Source organism: Aethalodelphis obliquidens, unplaced genomic scaffold (assembly GCF_003676395.1).
Source record: "Aethalodelphis obliquidens isolate GAN/ISIS:26980383/991018 unplaced genomic scaffold, ASM367639v1 scaffold89, whole genome shotgun sequence".
In the NCBI taxonomy this organism is placed as follows: Eukaryota; Metazoa; Chordata; class Mammalia; order Artiodactyla; family Delphinidae; genus Aethalodelphis; species Aethalodelphis obliquidens.
This window is the reverse complement of record NW_020838033.1, coordinates 460,774-472,364: the sequence shown is the minus strand read 5'-3', so window position 1 is coordinate 472,364 and position 11,591 is coordinate 460,774. Positions and strand designations below refer to the sequence as shown.

The following is an 11,591-nucleotide window of genomic DNA, read 5'->3' as shown; positions in this document are numbered from 1 at the left end:
CTAGTCCCTTGTTTTAAATATGAGATACGCTGTTACTAGAGATGTTGGTGTACAGTTTTATCTGATTTGTTCTGTTTAAGACTAATTTTTATAGAATTTCCACAGTTTAAATGTTTTAAATAATGGTGCTTCAATTTGGGGTAGTTATGAATACATTTGAATTATGCTTTTAATAACAAAGATATACAATGAACTAGAATATATTTTTACATCCCTGAGAGATTTCTTTAGTAGTAGAAAATTCAAAATGTCCTTCTGACAAACACTATCATCCTTCAGCTATGAAATAATGATGTAGAAGAGCATTTCAAGAACTTTTAACTAGTTTTTGGTCTTAAAATCCTGTATCAAGATTTTTTTAACCTGGTCTTGTTGGATTATAAATGTATTTATTTCTATGTATGGGGTGTATGGTACATATAACAAGGGTTTTTTTTTTTTAAAACTGATGCTTAAGGTAATGGGGATGTGGGGGGGTCGTGTACAGCAAATTTGGCAGCACGTTTCTACCTACAGCCAGCTTGTGACTGTGTAAAAATAGTAGCTCCAGCTACATATACCATGGCAGTTCTCTGTGCTTTATAATTTTCAGATATTGTCGTCAGTTTGTAGGTGGGGAAACTTGAGTTAGTGCATTACATGACTCACCCAGTGACTTACGGCTCCATGTTGGTGGAGAAACTAGCACATGGAATCTAGGTCTCTGCCTTGTGGTCCGCTACCTTACTGTTTATGCCACTGTATTCATTCTAATAGGCATAATAATAGGCTACAGAATTTACTAAAATACCCTCCACCAAGCTTTGGGAAATAATGAAGCTGCCACTTCAGAGGTTTTGTATGAGAATGCTATGGGGACGGAGCTTTCCTGGCTTACCTAGCTAATCCTGGAGATGCGGCAGTAGATGGATGGGTTATCTCTGAATTTGTCAGAGATGATTCATGTGAGGATTAACGTAAGATGGGAATCAGTCTAATACAAAGTCGACCACCTCCCAAGCACTGCCTTGTGTAGTTTAACAAGATTTTGGTTGTAGGAATAAAGGTCATAAAGTGATAGTTTATTCTATTCTATTCCTATTCTATTACTAAGTGTTAAAAACAGAAGAAATTTACTTAAGTATTAAGGTACTTAGTCATCATGAGGGTATTAAAGTGCCAGCTTTGCTCTGCTCTGCCTCATGTAGAGTCAGTAGCTGACTGACTTTAATGAAGTACACTAAACAAGTTCATGAAGTCTTCATCGTCTTCATCTGTATGGATCACTGTTGAAGCTAATGTAGGATTTGAGGGGGAGGCCTGGTCCCTTGGGGTGTCCATGGCTAAGGTCTGGCCTTAGTTGTGGAGATCTAGAAATTGGGTCACACCCAACACCCAAAATTATCAGGCTCAAGAGGAAGTTATTCTTACTAACCAAATTCACAGAATCCAGTATAGAGGCCATGTGCTAATTTACACTAAGAAATACACATTTCTGTCATGTAGACCAAAAAGTTGTCAGTTGGCTTAATGCATCTCTTTGAAAAGCCTTTAAGGGGGAGCCAATTTTTATTAACCAGAAGATTACTTGATAAGATTGGAATCAGCGATCAGGGTTTTTTAATTTTGGAAAATTTAAGACACAAAAGTAGGAAAGTATAGTTAACTTTTATGAAAGTCCATCACTCAATGGCCATTCTTACTCTTTGTGTGTGTCCCCTGTCATTTTCAAGTAAGTCTCAGACATTTAATTTGTAAATATTTATGCATGTATCACTAAAAGATAAAGAACAGTTTATTAATTAAAATCAATTGGATGAACTTTTAGTTGGTCAACTGTAGTACTGGTCTGGTAGCTTACTTTCCATTGTGCCTCTCAAGGGGATGTGGTAATTGAGTCTGCTGTTCTGGCATCCTCCCTTCTGCAGGGTAGAGACACTGCATCATCGCCCTTTTTGTTAAGACATTTTTTCTTCAAACAGATCATAATACAGTAATTTTTCAATTTAAATTAAAACCTTTCTTGCCTTCTTGAGCTAATCATATTGCCAGCCTAGAGACGCTTACCTTCTTTCCTTATAGCATTACTCACCTGCAGGTGATCTGTCTGGTTCCTTCAATATAGTTAGTGTCACAGAGGATAACCAGCCCTATTTCTAAGGTCTGAGAACACTTTGACCGTATGTAGGTTGAGTGCAGCTACCTGATTAAAAGTTTCTAGAGATGTTAAAACAAAAATTTAGGGTGAAAGTTTTTTGAGCTTGTGTACATTCTTTGCTTCTAAAAATGCATTGTAGATGAGCTGTGCGAATGTTTTTAAACATTCTAAATGTGCATGAAACAAAAAAAAATACTTGAGAATTGTGTATATTTTCTGTGGGATGGGACTTCAGGGTTGGTTTTCAGGTTTGAGTTTGGACTGATTTTTAGTTTATGAAAGAACCCCAGGTGACTGCTTTTTAAGAATTTGTGTGACAATTGTAATGCTTGTATATGGTTCAGAAAAACAACAGAAGTGTTTAGTGATCTGTCTCTCTTCTACTCCTGTCCCTCTCTTCCTCCTCTACAGGAGCTACTAGTGTTAAGAATTGTTTTTCCAAGTGGTTTTTGTGGGGAAGTGGGGGTGAGGGATGTAACCATTTATGTATGAATCTTTTAGGGTATATGATAGTATAGCGTACGTTCTGAATCTTGCTGTTCTCACTCAGTATATTTAGAGACATTTGAGACATAGGAGATAGGAATTTCAAGTTTAAACAAGCAGTTTTCAAAAGTACATTTCGAGTAAAAGAGAATTAAATGTATTTTTCATTGTTGTATTAGATTTTTTAATTTTCTAGTTTAAAAATGCAGTTTGAGAGTTTCATAGTTGATCTGTTTCTTCCCCTCAGCCATCTCAAATAGATCAGTTGTCAACAGCTTTAAAAACGTTTAGGAACAACAGCTTTCGAAAACAGTTTGGCATAACTGTGCCATAACTTCTTGTGGCTATTCCACCCCTAGATACATACCCTAGAGAAACTCCTATGCCTGTGTGCCAGGGGATGGATGTAAAAATGTCATAACCGCATCGTTTGTAATAGAAAGAAAAGGAAATGGAAACAAACTGGAAAGACTTCAAACGTCCAACAGTCCACTGGATAAATATTGTGGTGTATTCCTATAGAGGAATTACACAGAAGTCAGACTGAACTACAGCTGCACATGTGAACAAGGAGGAATCTCAATGGTGAAAAAAGCAAGTTGCAGAAGAATACATCCACGGTGGTTCCGTTTCTGTGAAGGTCAAAACCAGGCCGTTAAATATATGGTAAATGGAAAGCAAGGAAATGATTAACACAATTCAGTACATTGGAGGGATGGAGGGAGATCATGAAGGGCAAGGAGGAGCCTTCAGAGGAACTGGTGGTGATTGCTGAAGCTGGGTGGGTGGTTTCTTTTTTAAACTGTATGTGTATGTGGTTTTGTATGTATGATATTTCTTAATAAAATTTAAATTAAAAAATGGGAAAAGGTCTTGGTGAAGGTAGTAAGTAGTAAAACATACGTAAACAATGTGTTTCATGAAATTAATCTTCAGTGAGTAGCAGATGTAAAGGGTACTGCTTCTCAAGTGCCAGATTTAGGGTCTTAATTGTAGTCTTCGAAAGCTAGAAACAGGGCCTAAATATATGTTTTCTTTGTGATACATTATTTTTATCTTGATGTTACTTTCATTTGGATGCCCGCCAGGGAGCTGATGCTGCTTCTGCTGTGTAAGCAGCTTCCAAGAAAGCTTTTCTGTCAGATTTATGCCAATCCAGGAAGGGGAGCTGCTGAGGTGAGAAGAGCCATTTTCCTGACCTGTCAGCACGTCCTTCCCTTTGTTCAAGTTACATTGTCACCTCAGAGGGGCCGCTCTTTGTCCTTGTTCTACTCTTAATACGAATACCATGAAGTGTTTAAATAATGTTTGCTCTTTAAGGGGAAAGTGGTTGAAACTTTACCCTAATCTGAACATTTTCCACTTTTTTGGCATTGGTTGCGATAAGTGTTGATGTAATGCCTCAGTGTCCCTTCGCCCTTCATCAAAGGTGACCTATGAAGAATTTGGAGGTGAGAGAACAGTGGCCTATTTCATGTGCTGGAGGAGACAAGACATTGTGCTTGCCCAGAAGGTCTCTGGTAATTAAAGATCAGCCTTAAGGTCTCAGTTCCATGAGGATTAGAGATCGTTTCACACGGGTGTGTAAAGAAGTGACAGTGTGGTGTGTCTTGTTGGAAGTTGGTAAATGGAGTCAGGCATGAGTGCTTCCAAGGTAACAAGCACTAGAAGTTAGCAAGTTGACCCAGAAGGATTCCGGGTGGTGTGGTAGGGAAGAACCTAGCACGGGGTGTGATCATAACCCACCTTGGAGCTAGTTAGTGAGGGTGCCAGCTTGGTTTTATTTTTTCACCTGTTTAATAGAGTTCAGTCCTGTATGCTGTGCCTTGGCTTTTCTGCAAGTTGTATGTTAAAAGTACCCTCAAAGATGACTTGTGTTAAGTCATAGGTAAGTTAAAAAGTGTGTAAAAAGGAAATGATGGTAAGAGATGGTTTTAGAAACTGGGATATTTGAACCAGTGTGGCAAGTGGGGTCCTGGCTTTCCCAGCTCATCAGCTCACCCTGCCCTTAATGGAGTTCATGTGAACAGACCCTGGCCATTTGTCCTGACTGAATCTCAGGAGTGCATACCTATGCCTGATCAGGATTGGGGTACAACTTTACAAACTAAACTTGCGTTGATAAGTATCATACTTACAATTTTTTTTTTTATACTTCTGTTTGTCAAAGCATTTTGAACGTACTCCCAGCCCAGAGAAGTTGCAAACAAGGAAATGTAATAAGTACACATGTGAAGTTAGCAAACTGGTACATACATCCAGCTTCATTATTTACAAAATACTAATTCCAGTTTTTTGTTTCTGGGATTTCTTAATATGTCATTTTTGCAGCATTGCTGTTGTAGCAGGGCTTCTCTAACAGAGATGGTGTGTGCTCTATCAGTTTAGAGCTTCCATTTTTCATTAAAATTAGTTCTACTTCTTGAAAGTCCCGTAGTCTTAGAATGTCTTTGTCCTTAATATGGAAAAGAAATTATATAATGGTTCATAAATACATGTGAAGTTAGGATACAGAGGCTTAATAATATTGGCCAAGCATTGTTTTCTGTCTATTCATGGTAAACTAAGTCAGCAGTTTAGAATTGTTTTTTCTGTGTGCGTGTGTCTTTTTTTTTTCCCCCAGTCCATGTGGTTGCAGGTTTCCAAAGGGAATAAAGTCCCAATTTGAAGAAAAACTTTAGGCCAGGGCATTAAAAAAAAACAAAAAACTATAAAGTATGATCATCCCACTACTTTTAGTTTACAAAGAATATACTGTTAGCCAAGGCACCAATAAGAATTGCTAAAGGCGTTTTTTTGTTTTTGTTTTTGTTTTTGTGGTACGTGGGCCTCTCTCACTGTTGTGGCCTCTCCCGTTGCGGAGCACAGGCTCCGGATGTGCAGGCTCAGCCGCCATGGCTCACGGGCCCAGCCGCTCTGCGGCATGTGGGATCTTCCCAGACCGGGGCACAAACCCGTGTCCCCTGCATCGGCAGGCGGACTCTCAACCACTGTGCCACCAGGGAAGCCCCGCTAAAGGCATTTGAAAGTTGCTTTTTTAAAAAAAATAATGCCCAAAGAAATGAGAATTTTCTTCTGAAGTTAAAAAGTGAGATTTGTATTTTGAATCAGGAAAATATATTAAAATGCCCCAAATTTTGTTTCCTGAGATTGCAAAGGCTGACTGTTGCTAAGTAGATAAGAATGGGTTTGTATTTTCTGTCCTGGGGACCAGTCAGTTTTGTAGAGATTGGAGGCTGGCCATGTTGAACTAGGGTCTTAAATGTGGGTGTTAGTTGTAATTCAGACAATTTTAAAAGGGTTGATGAATTACGTATGCAAATCTGTAGAAGCACCAGGTTGAAAATAACCCAGTTACCGTTTTTGGCTGTCCTGCAGCCAGAATTTCCAGTGTCTTGGATTTTGTTTTCATATTAGTAATGCAGGAGCTAGTGATTGGCTTCACAGGACATAATTTTACCCACCTAGAGCCCAGTCTCTATTTAGAAACTTGTAAACCCTACCTTTCTGAGTAGTGTGTTTGGTAGCTTTCTGATTTTTTCCACTTGCTCAGGGTTAATCCCCAGTTCACAGCAGCTCACTTTTAGTAGATTTTGGTAACTCAGCTCTTGTCTATCCAGTTCAACTTGAATGAAGTCATGCATTTTCTTTGTGGCTCTGAATTCTGACTTTCAGCACCAGCTCTGGATCACCCACAAATTTATTCGTAAAAGAAACAAAACATTCATTTAAAAGCCTTTCAACATCAATTATTACAGCAAAAGAACTGAATAATAAGTAGATCTGGAGCTTTTATAGGCAAATATAAACTTATAATTATCTGAAGCTTTTATTGGAATGCTGGGCAAGCTCTGGGGTGTACGCCCCATCATACCCACCAAAAGGCTTGCAGTTTGAAGCCAGGCTAGGATTTAAAATATGCAGTGGGTGATATGCAGCACCCTTGGCAATACATAGGCGTTGTTTGTGCCTTGTTGGCTATTTGTAAAGCTTCAAGGAAACGTGTAGCCCTGGGGCTCTGTATTCTTAAGAGTGTAAATCATTCTGTTGATAACCACCTGGGACTTCAAGGTGAGAGGTAGGCTGAGAAATAGGATAATTCTACCATCTTCTGGTACAGTGGCATTGAGTGAGTCTTAAAACTTAACTGTTGGGCTTCCCTGGTGGCGCAGTGGTTGAGAGTCTGCGTGAAATGGGATATGCTCTTAAGTGTAAAATACACACTGGATTTCAAAGACTTAGAAAAAAATGTAAAATTCATTCATTTTTAATATTGGTTATGTGTTGAAATAATAGTTTTGATATATTGGGTGAAGTAAATATATTAAAATTAATTTCACCTGTCTTGTTTTAATGTGGCTACTAGAAAAATTTTAATTACATATGTGGCTTACATAACATTTTAATTGGACAGTACTGGTATGGGTGAAAGGCCTTTATTCTAGAACAATGCCAAGCCATTAGACAGTGTTCAGGAGGAGGCTGTCATAATCAGACTTGCATTTTGGGGGGGAGGGACCAGAAACCTCATTGTGCTCACAAGAATCCTATGGGGTGTAGACATTATTCCCATTTTCAGTCAAGAAAATTGGTGCTGAAAGGTGAAGTAACTTGCTGGAGTTTGCTCCATTAGGAAATGGCAGCACCTGGATGTGACCTACTAATTAAGTGGGGCCCAGTGCAAAATGGCTACCCAGGGAATTGCACCCTCCGCACCTGAACACTGTGGTATCTGGATGGGGGTGGCCGAGGGACCCCAGCCCTTGTCGCTTCCCTGCTCAGTGGACCTCAGAGCAAGCCCTGCCTTGCCCGCCTGTTGCTTGAGTCGCTGCCAGGGGCCGAAGGTGACAGCAGAATGAGGGAGTGGTAGCGGTTAGAGCACGATGGACTGAGAGTGGGACCACACATTCGAACCACAGCTCCCAGTTCCCAGTCCCCCAGCACATGCTCCATTGTCCCGTCTGATTTCACTTACAGAACAAACTAAATATTAAAATTTTCGAGCCAGCGACCATAGAGCACTTAATCCCAAGCGTGAGGCCTTCATGTAGGGCCCTGCACAACTGCTCTGATCTCAGGCCCATGAAGCCAGTCCTGCTTAGGGCTTAAACCGTGCTTTTTCCACACTGCTAAATGCTCCCCCAGAAATGAGATGCTCTCGCTCAGCGCAGCCCTCTCCCAGGACAGAAATAATGTCCCTACCCCTGGGGCAGGGATCTGCAGTCTAGTCCCGTGCCCTTCCACTCTGGGCCGTGGAGGGAGCTCTGCCCTGGGCTGGGAGACAACCTTGCAGCCACTGAGCCTCAGCCCCCCAGATACCTGAACTGGAATGATGCCCTCCGCACACCTTCACTGCTCACCCCACACAGAGTGTGAGATGTCCCCCAGCTTGGCCTACCACGTGTAAAAGCGTTTAATTCTCGGATGAATCTGTCGGGTCATGATGCCCTGTGGATGGACAGGGCCTCTTAGAGGTCAGAAGGCATGCCCTTTGAAGTCGGGCAGATTTGGATCTGTTGTTCCTATGCTATTAGTATCAGTGACACCTTAGACAAGTTACTTAATCTCTCTGAGCCTGTTTTCTGATCTGGAAAATGGGATTAATAATCTCCAACTCACAGGTTGTAAGAAGGAAATGAGAAAGTGAACGAAGTACAACCCCTCCAGGCACGCAGTGAGCACCAGTGTTTGCTGGCTGCTGTTATTAATTTACAGCTATTGATACTTGCCTCCCCCTGAAAGGACCCTTGGTCTACTTGCTCTGCTCTTGACTACACCCCTGGCAGACTGGGGGAGGGCACCCTGCTCCTCCCTTCCTCAGGCCCCTCCCCTATCCTTGAGGACCATGTTGGAAACAGGAATTAAAGACTTCTCCCTCATGTCCTGTTGGGGTTCAGCCATGGGTCAGCTCTGTGGTCTGTCAGATCAGCAGCCCCTCTAGCATTTATGCTGAGCTCCCAATCAAATAAAAAGCATGTTCTAAAGCCTTAGCGCATCTATCTGCAGTGAAACAATAATATGTTCTTGTCATTGGCTGGTAAGATAGGGCAGGGTCGACCTATTTTACAGGTAGGCAAACGAAGGCTCAGGTGTGTTGTATGATTTAATTTGCACAGGATGCTGCAAGTGAAGGAAGGGACTGAAATTCAAGGGTCTCTCCTCTCTCCTCGGGCTGTGTCTATGGGGAAGCAGTGCAGGCTAACCTACCCAAGGGCCCCTGGGAGGGGAGGCTTTGCTGGTACAGCCCTCCTTGGAAAAGGTTAGCAGATATTACCTCAAGGGATGAGAAAAGCCAAACAGTATCTCGGATTGAACAGACTGCCCCTCCTCCCCAGTTCTCACTCCCCTTTCTCCCAGCCCCTTCCTCAGCATCTGTGAGTGACAAGAAAGCAGGAACACCCGGGCCTGTACCTGGGGGGGACTCCGCCTTGGCAAGGATCCTGAATCCCTGATTCCAAATATTGAAATGGAGGAGGCAGGAGCTGGAGCAGGAGGTTCATTGAAGGGTGGATGGGGCTGGGCAAAGTCCTGGGCAGGGCTGCTGTCTCAAAGGGCTGAAGGTAGGAACTCACATGTTCGGGGTGGCTCTCCCATATCATTTAACCCTCCAGTGTCAGAGGACAGGGCATTGGGTGGGCCTCAGCATCATAAGGCTAGAGGGAACCTCAGAGATCAGAGCCCATAGGTTCTCAAACTTAGCTGTGCGTTGAAATCACCTGCAAAACCTTAAAAATTGTGGGTGCCTGGTCCTACCCTCTGACGAGTCCTACTTAGTTGGTCTGGGGTGCAATCTGGGCCCTGGAATTTTTAAAAGGTCACCAGCTGATTTTATTTATTTATTTCTGCGTTGGGTCTTCGTTGCTGCGCGGGGGCTACTCTCCGTTGAGGCTCTAGGCGCGGGGGCTTCTCTGGTTGTGGCGCACGGGCTTAGTTGCTCCGTGGCATGTGGGATCTTCCCAGACCAGGGCTCAAACCCGTGTCCCCTGCATTGGCAGGCAGATTCTTAACCACTGCTCCACCAGGGAAGTCCTCCCCAGCTGATTTTAATGTGTGGCCAAAGTTGAGAATCACTGATTTGACCAGACTTCTTAAGGTGCAAATGGGGAAACGGAGGCCCAAGGCAGGGAAGTGCTCCCTGATAGTCACAGGGGCAGCCGGGCACAGGCCCGGGGCTAGATGTGGGCCACCTGGTTGCCAGCCTGACGCAGCCTCCCCAGCATGCCTGGTGCCCATCTGCCAAGAATGCAGGAGACCCCCCCCCACCCCCCCGGCAGAGAGGAGGAAGCAGCACGGGTCTGCCTGGCCTGACCTCCTAAGGGAGGGAAAGAAAATGCACTTTGGCCAGCCCAGCTGCTAGGGTGTGTCAGCCATAAACAGAGCCCACTTGCACCCCTCACCTGGGTGGATGGGGCCACGAGGGCAGAGGTGAAAGTGCCTGTGCTTCGAGAGGGAGCCTCTTCCGTCCCCACGTCGCTAGCCTGCTCTGTCCATTCACTCGCCCACTCCCCATTCACTGGTTCACTTATGCACGTGTTCTCTCCACAAACCTCACTTTTTCTTCTTTTGGGGGACCCTCTCTTTTCTATTTTTTTTTTTTAATTTACTTTTTGGCCGTGCCGTGCAGCTTGCAGGATCTCAGTTCCCCGACCAGGGATTGAACCCGGGCCATGGCAGTGAAAGCCCGGAATCCTAACCACTAGGCCACCAGGGAATTCCTCTATTTTTAAATTTTTTAAATAAAAGTATTACATGCTCTAGTGTAAAAAGTCTAATGTTAAACATCAGGAGGACCCAGGGCTTCCCTGGTGGCGCAGTGGTTGAGGGTCCCCCTGCTGATGCAGGGGACACGGGTTCGTGCCCCGGTCCGGGAAGATCCCACATGCCGCGGAGCAGCTGGGCCCGTGAGCCATGGCCGCTGAGCCTGCGCGTCCGTGAGCCTCTGCTCCGCAACGGGAGAGGCCACAACAGTGAGAGGCCCGCATACAGCCAAAAAAAAAAAAAAAAAGAAAAAAATCAGGACCCATTAACAAGCAAGAGCAAAATGCTTGTTGGGAGGCAGCCACATAGGCCTGGGTGTGGGTGTTTTTTCATTCATTATGCTGGGCAATTAGTGGGCCCTTCTGTTTTCATATTAGCTTTTGTGTGGGGGTCGGCGTATAGCTTTTAATTTTGATATAGTTTCAGATTTACGTAAAAGTTGCAAGAACATGTGCCCTTTACCAATGGTTAACATTTTGTCACATTTGCTTTAATATTCTCTCTCTCTTCCCTGGTATATATGCGTGCATATGTGTATAACACACACACACACACACACACACACACACACACACACACACACACATTTTCCCCAGGAAGTTTGAGAGTAAGTGCTCATTTATCACTAAAGATTTCAGGCTGTATTTCCTAATACCAAGGGTATTCTCTTATATATCCAAGATACAAGGATCAAGATCAGGAAATCTAACATTGATATAATGCCTTTAGCTAAACCACAGTCCATAATCAAATTTTATCAATTAACCCAACAATATCCTCTTTAGCTTTTTTTCCCTAGCCCAGGATCCCATTCAGGATTATGCATTGTACTTAATTTCCATGTCTCATAAATTTCTTTAATCCAGAAAAGTTCCTCAGCCTTTCTTTGTTTTTCATGACATTGACATTTTTGAAAAGTCCAAGCAAGTTATTTTGTTGTTTGTCCCTCACTTGTGTTTGTCCAGTGTTTCACTGTGATTAGGATCAAATTATGTGCTTTGGCAGGAATAGCACGGAAGTGCTATGTCCTTCCTAGTGCATTATAATGGGAGGCACATCTTGGTTTGTTCCATCTTAGGGAATGGTGACTTTAATCACTTGTGAAAGGAGGTATCCGCCAGGTTTTTCCATTGTAAAGTGTGTCCTTTTCCCTTTGTAATTAGTATGTAACTTATGGGGAGATACTGTGAAACCGTACAGATATCCTTTG

At 43.1% G+C, this 11,591-nt stretch overlaps 1 protein-coding gene across 1 annotated transcript; it reads right to left on the bottom strand.

The window, feature by feature from the left end:
• Nucleotides 1-4,850: 4,850 nt before the first annotated feature.
• ANKRD40CL (ANKRD40 C-terminal like) lies at nt 4,851-8,623 on the bottom strand. Its single transcript, XM_027094777.1, has 3 exons — nt 8,468-8,623; nt 6,127-6,270; nt 4,851-5,078 (listed from the first exon to the last, which is right to left on the bottom strand). Exons 1-3 carry the CDS (start codon nt 8,522-8,524, stop codon nt 4,935-4,937), a joined length of 345 nt encoding a protein of 114 aa, XP_026950578.1. The 5' UTR covers nt 8,525-8,623; the 3' UTR covers nt 4,851-4,934.
• Nucleotides 8,624-11,591: the final 2,968 nt, after the last annotated feature.

Excerpts from the sequence above, each read along its gene's own strand:
- ANKRD40CL (XM_027094777.1), bottom strand. The coding sequence starts at position 8,524 with ATGGCTGAACCCCAACAGGACATGAGGGAGAAGTCTTTAATTCCTGTT. Across the intron at positions 6,271-8,467 it reads TAATTCCTGTTTCCAACATG|AAAATGCATGACTTCATTCA; the intron begins GTCCTCAAGGAT and ends AGAGCCACAAAG. Across the intron at positions 5,079-6,126 it reads CAAACACACTACTCAGAAAG|GACAAAGACATTCTAAGACT; the intron begins GTAGGGTTTACA and ends TTCCATATTAAG.